We start from the raw sequence: 14,887 nt of genomic DNA, 5'->3' as shown, positions 1-14,887 counted from the left end.
TATAATGGATAAAAGCTTAAATTATTACAATTTAACTCTTGCAGCATCCATTTGCTGTGGTAGTGCTTCAAAAAACTTATTTTATTTTTGCACAAGTCCTGGCTTGATGGACAGATTGGTGCATGAAGTCACTCGCAGCACATCTCAAAGGTCATCAGTTGGGTTGATTTCTAGACTCTGGCTTCCAATTGGTGTGTGAAAATAGTCTCATCCTCCCTGAACGTCTTCTGCCGTTTGAGCCTGATGACTTTTAGATCTTCAGATCATTTTGGGGGGGAAAAAAACTGCCGGTAGGAAAAAAAAAATCACAGCTGAAGAACCTGGTTTTTCAGTCTATTGAGGTTGTTGGTTGACTATTATTTTTGAGTGAATAGTTCAGCTGAGCCCAAATGGTCATAAGGCGACACCCGCAGGTTTCACTGGAAGCATTGTTTTAATCTGCCACAACCCATCATGCCTTTTTTTATTTTCACTCTGATCCCAAAAATCATTTTTAAGAAACATTTAAATTGAGGCTTTATCAATATTTAAAGTAAACTTATTTAAATTGGCTTTTATTTTTTAAATGGAACCACTAATCCCTCTAATTTCCCAAAATATTTGCAAGTATTTAAAAAAAGAATTCGCTTTTAATTTTAGTTTTTGCTGAAATTGTCTCGTATTTTTGACTGAAGAGCTAACAATTTTCCTTTTTAAGTAATGGCAATTAACAAAGAGTTTGCAAACTTCAAAATGTATGTTACAGTAAGGCAAATGACTAAGGAATACATCCGACAACCCTTTTAATGGACAGTTTTGCACCAAGTGTGTAAAACCTGAAAAGAAGTTCAGTGAATGCCTTCCAGCCTACATTCTTTTATCAGTCCTTTTTCTGACATTGAATTGAAGGAAAAATAAAGCGACTGCTGAAAATGGTGCGTTGTGTATTTCTCAGGAGTGCTGCAAAAGCTCGCTTTTGCAGGGTCAAAGCAGAATTTTCTTTTGCAGAGCCGTGGAAACGTTCGGCCGTAATCTTCAGAGGAAAAGCAGATGCTGAAAGCACACCAGCAGAACAAAAAAAATCCTTTGGAGTTCAAATTAATGTGAGCTTCAGCCATAAAAGCCCTACAAAGGGAACCTTTTCCAAAATGACTATTTTTTTTTAATCCACATTTTTGCTTCATCCTATTAATTAGGATGAGTTGTTTTAGAAAGGTGGATGGTTTGAACCCCAACTTCTCCAATCTGCGAAGCAAGAATCTTTCAGCAACATGATGAACCTCATTTTCTTTAAAGAACTCTTAAGATTTTATTTCTGAACATTCAGAATAAATCTGTGTATGAAAAAGCGAATTCTGTATCAGATTTCAACTGATTTATACACTAAAAATAGGAACTGAGCACAATGTTGACGACAAATCGCACATTTCCCCTTGTTGGCCCATTTCAGTGTTTTCTTACTCTACAATAGGCTGTAATCTAACAAGGGAAAATGAAAACTTTCCCAGGAATTCAAAATGGTTTAACTGATGAAATGTCAAAATGGATCTAGCTGGAGGCAGCTCATGTACAGCACAGTATTTGAAAAAGGAACACGCAAAATCTCAAATGTGTACAGTTTTGTTGGGGGGGGGGGGGGATAACAAACCTATGCTAAGAAAAAAACAGACAAAACTTTTGGTTTTTGTAACGATCACAGCATATGAGACAGAACATTCGTTTTGGGCTCATCCGCTTTGCACAGCAAACCTCAATTTGGCACAAAAACACATCTGAGGTGCACAGAATCACATTTCACAGTCTTGATCATAACTTTCTACAAATCTTCAGGAAAATTAAATATCTTAGTTTACACAAAAGCTGCTTTGCACTGCCTGTTCCAATTCCTCTCCTTAACCCTTGTTTTGTTTACTCCCCTTGTCCTTCAGGACAAAAATTGCCCACCCCACTGAAGCCCCCAAATAAAGCAGTTCAGTTGAATTTTAAATCTAAAATCTATTGTGCACGATGAAAAAACCTCTTATGAATTCCACTTAAAATTATTTGGTCATTTTACAACAAAGACAATCATTAGTGAACATTTTTACACTTTAAAACAAAGCCAACCGTCATAACAGTTTTATTTTACACAGTAAAGGTTTATTATTGCTATGATATAATAGTGAAGTAATTGCTTCTAAATTATATTCAAAGGGGGAAAAAGCAGACGATCTTCATGTCAACCGTTTATTCTTATGAGTTTGATCTTGTGTGTGGGAGTTTGACACGATGTGCGTTACACTACGGTCACACCCCACTATGCAACGCACGTTCAAGTGGGCACTTCCAATTAAAAAAAGTATGTAAACGGGCGTATGAAGCTCTCGCGTTCACAACTCTCCTGTTCACGTGTCTCTACACAAGTTTTTGGGCTCCATGGACAAAACGGGCGTCCATTGAACGGGTTAAACCAGGACAAACTTTGACCAATCATTTTCGCTGATTTGGTAGAGACATTTGGAAACTTGAAAATTGATGATGGAGGAGAAATTAAAAATGGCGATTTGTGCCCGGCTGGAGTTCAATGACACCAAGTCTGAAAGAAAAAGCCTGGAGCAGGATTTTCACCGCTTCGACATTTTGCACCAAGCCTCTTCCAGCTGTAAGTGGCGGACATGCGCTTGTAGAATAAGCTAAAGAAGAAGCCCCTCCCTGGTTGTCCAGTGTGAAACCACATCGACTAAATGCATGTTCAAGAACCTGTGTTGTGCCTGGTATGTCTGTAGCTTATGAGATTGATAGCATTTGTGTATAAGTATCAAAGTGTTTGTGTATGACTGTAATAGTAATATTTGTGTAAGAGTATAGTGGAGTATAGTGTCTTGTACGGAGCCTCAAAGATGGCTGTGTACACCTGCATTTCTGTGCGTATATGTATGTGTATCTGTGAAGTAGAAAGTTTGTCTACGACCTTCAAACTTTTTCTTATTTCAATGCTTTTACAATTCATGGGATAAAAGTGACTCATAAGACCAGGGCTGGCCAACCCTGGCTCTCAAGAGCCCCACCCGTGTCTGTTTTCCAGTTGTCCCTGAGCACCTTGCTTCTGATTAGCTGAATCGAGTGATTCCACATCCTGATTGTCTAAACGAACCTGATTTAGGTTGTCAGCATCAGGAGTTCAGGGTTGGGGCTCTTGAAAACCAGGGTTTGCCAGCCCTGCGTAAGAAAAACTCAGTGCTTTAGCGGCGTACCGCCCACAAAAACAAAACAAATCAAAGTGTCACTTTCGGATGGACTCATTTCAAAATAAAGTCACAAAAGTTCAAGTTGTGAAAGGATAGGTTAAGGTATTTTTTTCTACAAATACACTTAGTAGTGGGTCAGTTTTTACCCGCAAGACAACACAAGGGTGAACACACTGACGGTCTCCTCTGATCCTCAAAGAAAGTAAGTGCAGTTGCACCTGTTGCACTAATTTGAAGAGTTTCAGATGATAACATTCCCAGATTGCAAACAGATCTGATACCTTGAGCACAAAGAACCTGCTAACTCTCCATTTTGATCTAGCTTTTCAAACGTTTGCAAACAGCAGATCACGTGGCTCCTTCACTAAGAAAGCAGCCCTTCATCTTAATGTGATAGGCATAGAAGTTAAGCGAGTGTGGTTTCTGGCTGGTCACTCTGCGGGCGCAGGCCTGCTGTGATGCCTTTGATCTGCAAGAATTGGCGTTGGCACGGCAGCAGCTGCAGCGACTCGCCAGCCGGCACACGTCCTTCCGGAAAGCTCGAGTGAAGATGGTGTACAAGAAGGGGTTGCAGAGGGAGTTGATGGGATAAAAAAGGATGAGCAGGATCTTGGAGTGAGACACGGTGATGAGCGGCATGCGCAGGGCGGCGGAGATGGCAAAGAAGGAGATCGGCGCCATGCAAAGAAAGTCTGTGAAAATGAGCACCGCCATGCGCTTGGCGATCTTGGTGTCTCCGTTCCGGGTCGAGTGCTCCGGGTTGCGCACGCTGACATAGATGCCTATATAGCAGAAGCACACCACCAGGAAAGCGGCAACATTGAGGATGAGAAAGGTCACCACGTAGACCTGAGAGCTCAGGGTGTCGATGTCCATTGGCAGACAAATGCTCACTTTGCTGTAACTGCTAACTCCCACCAGGGGGAGTAAGGCAACCAGAAGAGAGAAGACCCAGCCTGCAGCCATCATGGCTGTCACATGGTGCATCCGCAGCCTCTTGTTGACATGCATGGCATTGGTGATGGTGTGCCAGCGCTCAATGCTTATCACAGTCAGCGTGTACACTGACAGCTCACTGGCAAACACTGTCAAAAAGCCGGCTGTGCCACATCCAGGTCCCGTCTGCCAGTCTGTGGCGTGATTGTAGTACTCGTGACGGGAGTGGAAGTCCATGAAAGCGATGAGCATCAAATACAGACCCATGCACAGGTCAGCAAAGGCCAGGTTACACATGAGGAACCGGGAGATGGTCAGTTTGTGGTGACTAACGAGCAGGATGACCAGGACGGCAAGGTTACCGGCCACGGCGAAAATGGTGATAATCCAGGTGAGGCAGCGCAGGAAGGCGTAGCGCAGCAGGTCCTCGCAGGGGTTGAAATCATCTGGCGTTGGCGTGCAAATTACAAAGGGGTTGCTACCACAGTCAAATTCCAGGTCGGGGTACTCAAATTTGATATCGTTGACGAGATTCATGCCGTCATCCGTGGCCTCTCTGCGAAAATATATGAGCGTGAAGATGATTTTGATTTAAAACACTTGACAATTATGATGAAGCCGAGAGGAAGCCGATTCTTATTTTTAGCAGCTGAAAAACCCATCTGTCCCAGTCATTACACTGCAAAAGCATCACATTGTGTGACAACTTCAACTCCTAAACGAAAAATAAAAGCCTGGTTTATTTAGCCAACAGATGGGCTGTTGTCAGATGCATCAAAGTAGTTTTTTTTTTTTGGAGTAAATTCAGCAACAGAGTTTATCAGCAGAAAAATACAAGAAATATATGCAGGTTTCACTTCTTAAAGACCCACTCTGATCATCTTTTGAGCTGCTTTGCAAAGCATTCCCAGTTGTCTTTTAAATCTGATTATGCAGTTTTTTGGAAAAAGCAAAAACTGTTGTTTTCTAAGACAAAGTTTCTGCAGAGCAGCAGCAGGAGTTCAGTAGAAATTCACCTCTCAGTTGTGTGCGGGGACCATTGGTGCAGAGCAACCCCGCCCCCTTCCCCACCCTGTTACCGAGAGCCCTCTGTTCACACGCCCTCCTGCTAGCTTCCTCATATATGTCCTCCTTCATCGGAAAAATGTTAAAAAATCCCCAAAACACAGTTTTCATTAGAGTGGGTCTTTAAAAATTTGAGTGTAGCATAGAGACTCAACAGAACGGCGGTAACTGAGGGTTTGTTAGTGCAGCAAATGACTTACATTTCTGTTTCGCTGAGATTGCATAACTTTGTAGAGTTCTTCAAAGCATTTTCTCTAAAAAAGAAAAAATAAAGACAAGAAAAGGTTAGAAAGCACAAACTGTCGATAAACTAACTGCTAATAGCTGGCCGACTGATCATTTGCATTCACCGCACAGAGATTTGGTCGTTTGTTTCGATATGTATCGATTTGTTTGCCGGCTACCTTTGTTTCCGCCGCCATTTGTCGAAGGCACAGCAGTGGCTCGGGTACGTGAGCTCGGCCTCCAGCAGTTCCGCCAGGCTTTGTAACGGGGGGAGGCTTTTCAGGGCAAAAGTAGCGGTGGCTTTCAGGGTCTGTACCCGTGTGAGTCCTTTGGCGGGGAGGGCACTCAGAGCCGTGGAGGACACATCCCTGGATTGCAAATAATCAATACATTTTAGGAGAATTCATAAAAGAAAAACTAAATGTCTAAATAAATTACAGGGATTAAAAAAAGTTCTGGACGGCTAAAAACTAATAGGAGGGGCTTATTACCAACGACATTTCGCCTTTATTTGAAGGCCAGCACATTCAGCTGATTTAAAACTGAGTCTATACCACTAAGTTGCTTGCATTAAAAGGCCTTCAAGTCAAATTTGCCCCAAACTCTGCTATAAGCTGGCCAATCAGTTTTTCTAAGTCCTGTGTCTTCCTTGTTTACACAGACAGAGAGTCACCATCCTAATCTCTAAATTATAACTGTTTTGATGATTAAATCTTGTTTTTTTGACCTAGTTTAAACACAATCGTGTAAATCTGGTCAATTGAACAAAGATTCTTTAATTCTCCTAAAAACATTTAAAAGAGGACTTTTAAAGCTTTAAAACTGCTGTCATTATTTATTACAGTGACTTCTTTTACTATGTGGTCTTAGCATAGATTTAAAACCTTGTTTTTTTTTTAGAGATTTAAGATATTTGATCAGGTTATAATTTCTGTTTGCTTTACCTCTTTCCAAGCTTTTTCACAAAATCAGCACAGTCAATCATTTTTTTGGGGTGGGCAAACTTTTTGCCTTGTGGGCCACAAAGGGCCCCTAAGATTTGACAGAAGAGGCGGACCAGGAGCAGATGTTTTTTGGTGATCCACCTCATCAAAGAAAGAAATAATATGAAATTTGGACGAAAATTTTGATAAAAAAATAAATGTATACATTTTAAAACAGAACATGTTGGAGTATTTCTTTCAAAACATTGTCTTTGACTCTTATTTTGGTGCCAAATGCACCAATGGGTTGATGCCCTTCAGGGAAAAATACAAACTTAAAGAAAATCTGAGTTTATATGGCGTTGGAATGACCGGGAAAATGACAAACAAATCCTCCAACACTACATGAATGCAGAGTGCCTTTCTTTTTTAGTTTACCGCATGGCCTCTGGGCCATAGTTTGCCCACCCCTGATTGAGAAATAAGGTGCTTATTATTAAAATGAGTTGAAATTCTTTTGCTCAAAACTCAACAATAGAAAAACTAAATTCAAAAACCTCAAATTACTTGATTTACAAATGCTCTAAAAACATCTAAATACATTTTATGAAACACTTTGATTATAAAGATAATATTTAATGAGGATTGATTAGGGTGGGCCAACTTGCACAAAGATCTTCTTCTCATTTTCTTTTACATTTTGTTATAAAAATTAGTCATTTCCATCTATAACAGTAGTTTTTTGTTACTGTAATTCAAATAAACTACAATTAGGTTCATAAAAATTCAAACAATACAAACCATTTGCTTAGAACTATAGCAAAAAAATGTATGTATTATTACAACCCAATGCTATTCAATATTTTCCCTTTTTGAAAACTGCTTTCTAGATTTTTATGTTTAAGATTTAGTGTTAAGTAAAATGATTTGCCGCATGGCAGACTACTCTTAGTACTCTTAAGTGATTGTCTTCTTAGGATTAGAGTTCTTTTCCTATTTGTAGGCTCCCTCTTTTTGCAGTGTGTGCTTGAACTTTATGTTTAATTGTAAATAATACGCTAGGTAAGATATTTTATTCTCTATAAACGTTACTTTCTTCCATCTGCTGCATTTAAAAAAAGGAAAGTCTAAAAGTGTGTTGAGGTTCCTATGCATTGGGGTGACCATGCCACTTCCTGCTGTAACTATGTTTTTTCATCGTCTCTTTTAGATTTGTCACGCTGTAGAATTAACTCCAAACATAAATGCATCATGAAGTTTCTTTTTCTCTAGTATCCTGCAGAGGAAGCACACAGCTGACAGCTAGAGCCTGTATGTGGGGATGTTGTCTGATCCATTTTTATTTTTTTTTATTTTTTAGAAAAGTCATAAATCTGCATTTTTTGGGGTTAAATTGGGCCACATTTTAATTAAGCACAGGGGAAAAAAAGGGGGAAACATTTTGCAAAAAATAATTAAATAAAGTATTTGATTTACTCCAATTTCATGCTTGTTTTTGAGATTTGTGGTGTCAACCTCTTACATTTAAGTAAGATGTCAGGGAAACCTGACATTTCCAAGAAGGGGCGGGACAAACAACGTCCACAGGTATTGGATTTTCAATTCAAACGAGAGTCACCTGGGCTCCTAGCGCTCCTCTTTGCTTGACTTGTTAAAAAATAATTAAGAAATTCTCAGAAAATAGCACAACCATTGACACTGCCGTGACTTTCCATGCCGCAGCGGATCATCTGTGGAGCTATCTCTGCTTGTGGCAAAAAATAGTAATTGGTGGAGCAGCTGCTGAGTCTGACTGCAGCTATGACTAACATCAAACAAAGCTGAGAGCAGTGCAAGAAATTGTAAGTGAAACTTTTGAATTACTTTAAGGGGGAGGTCAGGGACTGTTCCCTTTGGAGCTTTGAGGACATTTGTATTTACTTAAAATTTAAATCACATGCAGAAGTGAAGAAAGGGACACTTCTGAAGGAGACCTGTCCTCTTTCTTTCTGTGTTTTTTGTCTTTTATCATGAAACGTCTCATCGTCTGAATACTTACAGATAACTGGGACCTGTGGCTTCTTCAAAAGCATCTTCTGCAATGTAACTTAGGAATCTGTTGTCTCTCAAAATTCTAAAAAGAGAAAACAAAAACTGTAATCAATGCAAGTTTAAACTGCACTGTTATACTTGGCACAGAGTTTAAAAAGGAAATAACGATGACATAAAACGACCAACGGTAGCCTCTAACCATCCTTCAACTGCATTTGGTTTCCTCAAGTTGACACTAAAGAGGATTAGCATTATTTTTAGACTGCAGGGTGTCTGCACATATTTCATACTCATCAACATCCAGCATTTTCATGCACGGCAAGAAAACAACGGGGTTCCCAATCTCTGTTTAGTCTTACACAAGCCCTGTTTGCTGGTATTCTTAGGTTTATGACTGGAAGTTGAAACCCTGCAACCTCAGGCTGAACAGGGACAAACAGTTTTTCTTCCGCATGTTTAATAAAGCAAATTTCCGTATAAACTGCTTACAGGTTGTTGAGCTTGGTGCCATTGAACGCATGAGATTGTATTTCCTTGAAGCCGTTTCTAACCAGGTTCCTGTCGAGGACACAATGTAATAAATTCCAGTTTGTTGTCAACAGCAACTATCACCAAGGTCAGAAAAGTGAACATCCAATTGCATAAGAAGCATCAATAAACACTCCTGAGAAATGGTGACCAAATGTTGCTCTAATCTCAAGCAGAATGGTAACAAAGGAAATTGTGTCTGTGCGCTCACATGTTAGCATGTCCCTTCGTCATGCCCCGGAAGGAGTTTGCAGGAATCACGTCTATCCTCATGTTGTCTAACATTTCGCTGCAGGCAGAGAAGACGACATCCATCTGAGTTGATTCTGCTTCATTTTCAGTCAAGCAAACATGATGCATATTTATGCAAACAAGCAGTTTGAACTGTGACACAGATGGACAGTTACCGGCAGAGTTGATGGCACGGTGACATTTTTCAAAAACAAGCACCAAAAAAAGTGGGCTAGGCATAAACAAACAGATCTATGGAGAGCCGCGATAGGACGAGCATGCCGTTTTAAAGATGCACGAGTCTAGTTTGGAGATAAACTACTTTTAAATGGGATTACTTACAGGAGAATGCTGGGGGTCAAGGAGGAGACGGATGTGAAATCGGGGAAATGCATCATGCCGGTGTTAGAGATGGTCCTGGGAACACGACAAGAGGAGATTTCAAGATTTCCAAAAGAAATGCAAGGACAAAAAAAGATTCCTAGACCTTAAAAATCCTCCATAACCTAATGTTTTCTTTAGAACAACCCCTCAAAACAATAGGGTTTTTCTGAACAGTTTTAAAGTTCATTTGTAATATTTTTCTACTCTGTACATGACAAAAATCATTACAATGAAACTGCTGCATAAAAAAACTAATTTTTTAAAACAGTTTTAATGTTTAGTAAACCGTATAAATGAAACAAAAACACAATTTCACATATTTTCACATAACGCAAACTATTTGATCTGCTATACATTCAGACAAAATTCTAAAAGCAGTCCAGTGTCACACAGCCAGTTCATACATGATCTGAATTTTCCACATATTATACTTTGGTCTTTTGAGATGCATGCGTTATGTACATAACTCAGCGTTAGCGGTTTCAGGGCGACACTTCTCTACGTGAATTCAGATTTTAGCTGTTCAAAGTCTTTGGTAGGTTGAGACTTAAACAGTTTATGCGTATTTTACGTAGCCTATACACAATTGTTTCATTAATCTTACACAATTGTGTGTTATTTTTGCAAGATGCATATGCAAATTTGTGGATTTCCACAACTGTAATCACGGCTAATGAACACTTATTTAAAGCCCGGCTCTGATCATCTTTTGATCTATTTTTAAATCATTCCCAGTGGTCTTTTAACTACGATGATGCCGTTGTTTGACTAAATAAAAAAAATATTGTTTTCCAGGACATAGTTTTTGCTGAACAGCGTTGTTCATTAGAAATTCACCTCTTAGTTGATGGAGTGTTGGAGTTGAGCAACCCTGCCCTCTTCCCATCACCTATCTGTTCCGCCACCTTACAGCCCCTAACAACCCCAAGTTGTAAAAAAAGGTGAGGAAAATCGGAGCTATCCAGCAGTTCAGTTTAGATCCAGCTTCCATCTCAGACGAGGAAAACTAAGACTTACACAGATTTATTTGTCTGCAAGTGGATCAGAATGGAGCGGAGCAGGGAGCTTGTGGCCCCGCCCAGTGTAGTTTCTATGTCATTAATTCGCTCTTTTATCAAACGGCATTACTTTTTGTCTGCTCCTGATTCACTACGATTTGAATAAATAAATACTCAGAAATGCAATTTTTAACTTACCGTAATTTTCTTAATATCTGTGCTTAATCGTCAAAAAAAAAAAGAATTCTGCAAGAACATGTTAAAAATACAATTTTTCATCAGGGTGTGTTTACAAGAGGTTTTATCAATATAATAAATAACTATACCACGACTTTTTTTGATAATTTTCTTTTATAAAATGTGTCAAATCTAATCAAAAACCAGAGATGTTCAGATTTATTCAAGAGTTCACCAAAGTATAAACTGAAAAGAAAAGTCTAGAAATGTGAGAAATTCCAGAAAATGTAAAGTTTTTAGCAAAACCATTTAGATGATTTATGATTGAGAATACTCACAAAAACTCCAGCCGGGGTAGGTCAGTGAAAGCCCCTCTTTCAATCCCCCTCAGACTGTTGATATTCAGCACTAAGCTGCAAGAATGAAAATCCCTTCATCAGCAACACGGAAAAGTTGAGCTGCTTTATGATTGACTGATAAATCCCATGAACTGAAAGCAAAATACATCCCAGTCGTTCAAATAAATAATTGCTTTCATTGTGTTTAAATGTGACAGGTGGAGTGGAGGTAAGAGTGTCACTTAGCCTACATTTGCTGCAGACTGTGGAGGGAGAGGAAGGCGTGTCTCTGTATGGCCGTGATGCGGTCACTCTGGGAGATCTCTCTGCAGCACAAAGACCAGGCTCCACATTAGTCAAGAAGACAGTAAATTAATTACTCTTCGTCGAGGGCAGGGTTTTGTGTGAGGTGTGGCTTTCCAGGGTTTCCTTGAATACATTTCTGCAACAAAATAGGACAGAGTGGATTGATGGAGGCCTGCAAACCTCAAGGGAAACATGAGAATCCCTGCGAGTCGTACTTTCTAGGGCATTGCGCACATGCTGGACCTCCTGTTTTGGAAATGCTCCAAACATGCATGACAGATGCATTAGACCAGAAAAACGGAGCGAATATGATTAAAAAGGACGACTAAACAAAGACGCCGAAAGACAAACAAAGTCAACAAGCCCACTTGATTTGTCCTTGATCATTTTCCTGTCTGATGGTTGACTTTGCGAAACCCTCTCCATCTTCTGTTTGTAATCATCTCTTTCAGCTCCATACTGTAATCAGCCGGTGTTTTCTTTCAGATAACGCCGCGGTGCTTCCATTCCAAAACCCAGAAACAATTATGGGAATCCATCAGAGCTGCATTTCCCTTTAACGCGGCTGTGACGGCATTACATTTGATGTTTCTGTTTCCTGTGAAGCCTTTTGAAATGATGGCGTAATTGAGACAGCGCTGGGATTTAAACATTACAGCCGTCACAGAGAGCTCACGTCATTCCACCTTAACAAACACTTCGAAGCTGAAATATCCCAGCTCTGATCCTCTAAATTCACTCAGACTTTTATTACATTTTATCCGAATCGGACTGTTTTTGACTTTTTTATGCAGGAAAACTCAGACGTTGAGTTTTTGTTGGCAGTTGGCATAATTGCCCACTTGCCTCTGACATTAACCAGCTGAATTTTATGACCGCCTCTTTAGTAGCGAGACATTTCAAGGCTTTAACTCTCAACCTGCCTGATTTAATGGCCACATTTTATTATGATTTAAATCTCTGCCTGACCCCGTTGATCTCTAACCTTCGATTTCTTTTGTGTTTCTTACTGAATTTATTAGTTGCCCTCACTAAAAGACATTTCACGCACAGCTTTTTGAGAGTTGCAGAAAATACGAGGTTCTTGTGAATGCTCCTAAAAGTTCCTCCAATCTCCTTTTTCCCGCAATCTTTTCTTGACCTCTTTTGACCTTTTGACAGGTCAAAAGAGCAGGAGAGGATCAAAAGGGAAACAGAAAAAGGAGATCTGGACGTTTGCATAATTTGACTAAGACAGCATTGAACTCAAGTAGTACAAATATACTACAAATAACTACAAAAACAGGAAAATATGATCCTGGAAAATAGATGCATTGCATTAAAACAAGTTAACGTAAAAAACGGTAACCAAGAACAATTCAGGTCTGCCATTTAGAGTCTCAATGACAACTAACCCACAAAATCTGCCAATTTCTTCCTGGTTAGAGAAGATTCATTTACGTCATAGAGCTGTTTAGAAGTAGGTCAGCACGCCTTTGAAACTTCTCGACTTTAATAATGACTGATCTGTCCTCGCTTTGTTGTGACAGCAAAGAATTGTGGGACAGGATGCTGTTCGTAGTCAGGTGTATCCTCTGCTAAATGAGATAATAAGGCAATCGGCTTTTCCTTTTTTTTTTTTTTAACTTGCTGAACATCCTAATCAAAGGAGACAGTCCCTTCCAGGCAATTTCACTCAGTGAGGATCCTTGATGTTCAAACCAGGCGGTTGGGACCGACCCCATGAGCTCCGTCAGACACACCTGAACTCATCGCAGCAGTCAGAAAAGACGACGATGCAAATGTCGGAGGTTAAAATGGTCATTAGCTTCACATGATTATTTCTTTGTATTTCCTTGAAATGTGACAACAATTGTTTAAAATCCTAATGAAATAAGAGTTTGGACTTTTTCATTTTAATCGTCTTAAGATGTCTAATCCGTAGCCCAAATTATTAAGACCTCCATCCTGTGCCTTATTGTTTTAAGGCGTTTCCACACAGATACATGCGTATCCCTCTGCATTTCGGCCTAGCTTTTCCACTGTGGACAAGTAGTTATATATACATTTTAAATGACTGGAATGGCCGCTCTTGGTTGGATACCGATGGTTTTCTGAGATTTCAATCTTTCATAAACTTTAAATTATATAATAAAAAACATTTTTTCGTTTTTTAATTGGTAAGCAGTAACTTCTTCTACAACACCACTCTGATCTTTAAGACATGCTTGAAAGCAGTTTAGCAAACTGGCCAAACTTCAGATTCTGTCCAGACATTGCATTTAATCATCAATGGATGAGATCAGCAATTAGCAAAAGGACATTAGCAAAATGAAAGGGCTGCAATATCTCAGATTTTTGCTGCTTCTACAGCTCGACGCTGTGATTTTGTAAATATTTTTTACTTAAAAACATCAAGATGATAAAAGATTTCTTTTTTTCCCCTTTTAAATGGATGACATAAATAGAAAAAAAGTTACATATTAAATCTAAATTAAATGAAAAAAAAAGTTTATTTGGTGTTTCTCAAGAAGCTACTTGAAATGTATTTTTAAAGAGGAAGAAAACAGATAAAAACACTTACATTATGGTAATGTTCATCAGCTCCTTGAAAGCATGAGTGGGAACTTGTTTCAAGGGCAGATGGGTGAGCCTCCTGTAAGATTCATGAGAAAAACGGTTAAATCTACATTTAATATAAGACTTCATTTGAAGAACAAGTGAAAGGCCAACAAAGTTGTCTTTTTGACAGTTTCTGTCTTTTTCACGTCGTTCTTGAGGGAATTCAACAGTGACAGCCAAAAGTCAGTAAAGATGGGCCAAAATGATATAGACTTGGAATGATCGGGGATCCTTTGGATGAGTTTGGGTTCAAGTTAGACTTTATCTGCCGATAAAGAAGAAAGGTGGAGGTACTCACAGGCGGTGCTCAGCTGTTCCTGCTGCCAGCTGAGTGTCTCTGTTGCACTGAAACGTGTCGGGGGTGCAGCGGCAGATGGGATGACAGGGGTACGCCTGGCAGGAGCGCGCGTTCAGGACACCGGACAGCGCGACCAGGAGCCAGACCGCCCGGGGAGCCATGCGCGCCGGCGGGCCACAGCTCATCCTACAGACAGAGTGGAAAGCAGACTAAGATAACAAAATGCCTGGCTAAGTACTCCCGAAGTTAAACAGCACTCAGGAAAAGTCTGGTTTTATCATACTAGGCCAAAGTGACAAGGCTGAACAATCTCTCCCTCTGTGTCTGTGCGAGGATCTGCTGCTGCTGCCTTCAGGTGCTGTCGTAATTTGGAGACTGCTCACCATCAAAGTCAAACACAGGCAGAACTGTCTGTGACAGCTAAGCAGGAAAGGTGTGACGTTCAGGGGGTGGAGATCATAAGAGCTTTGGGAAATATTTGATCTGGTAAAGTAGATGTTAGAGGGAGAAACTGGGATGGGTTGTCTTTTAGAAATCAGTTTTACCCTTTACATTGAACAGGAGGTATTCATTCTTTTATTCCACAAAATAGAAATAACAGATGATTAATTATCGATCTTTTAAACACAACTTGAAGTGC

At 39.8% G+C, this 14,887-nt stretch overlaps 1 protein-coding gene across 2 annotated transcripts; it reads right to left on the bottom strand.

Moving 5' to 3' along the window:
- Positions 1-1,263: 1,263 nt before the first annotated feature.
- lhcgr (luteinizing hormone/choriogonadotropin receptor) lies at positions 1,264-14,646 on the bottom strand. Of its 2 annotated transcripts, XM_078931349.1 has the most exons (12): positions 14,531-14,646; positions 14,248-14,433; positions 13,912-13,983; positions 11,294-11,368; positions 11,043-11,117; positions 9,488-9,562; positions 9,126-9,203; positions 8,876-8,944; positions 8,394-8,468; positions 5,612-5,800; positions 5,408-5,461; positions 1,264-4,698 (listed from the first exon to the last, which is right to left on the bottom strand). In XM_078931349.1, exons 2-12 carry the CDS (start codon positions 14,430-14,432, stop codon positions 3,555-3,557), a joined length of 2,091 nt encoding a protein of 696 aa, XP_078787475.1. In that variant the 5' UTR covers position 14,433; positions 14,531-14,646; the 3' UTR covers positions 1,264-3,554.
- Between the last annotated feature and the right edge of the window lie 241 nt (positions 14,647-14,887).

The sequence above is a fragment of the Oryzias latipes genome, chromosome 15, assembly GCF_053564925.1.
Source record: "Oryzias latipes strain Hd-rR chromosome 15, Olatipes_Hd-rR_3.1".
NCBI classification, from domain to species: domain Eukaryota; kingdom Metazoa; phylum Chordata; class Actinopteri; order Beloniformes; family Adrianichthyidae; genus Oryzias; species Oryzias latipes.
Note: the sequence above shows the minus strand (reverse complement) of the source record. Positions and strands in the feature narration are given on the sequence as shown.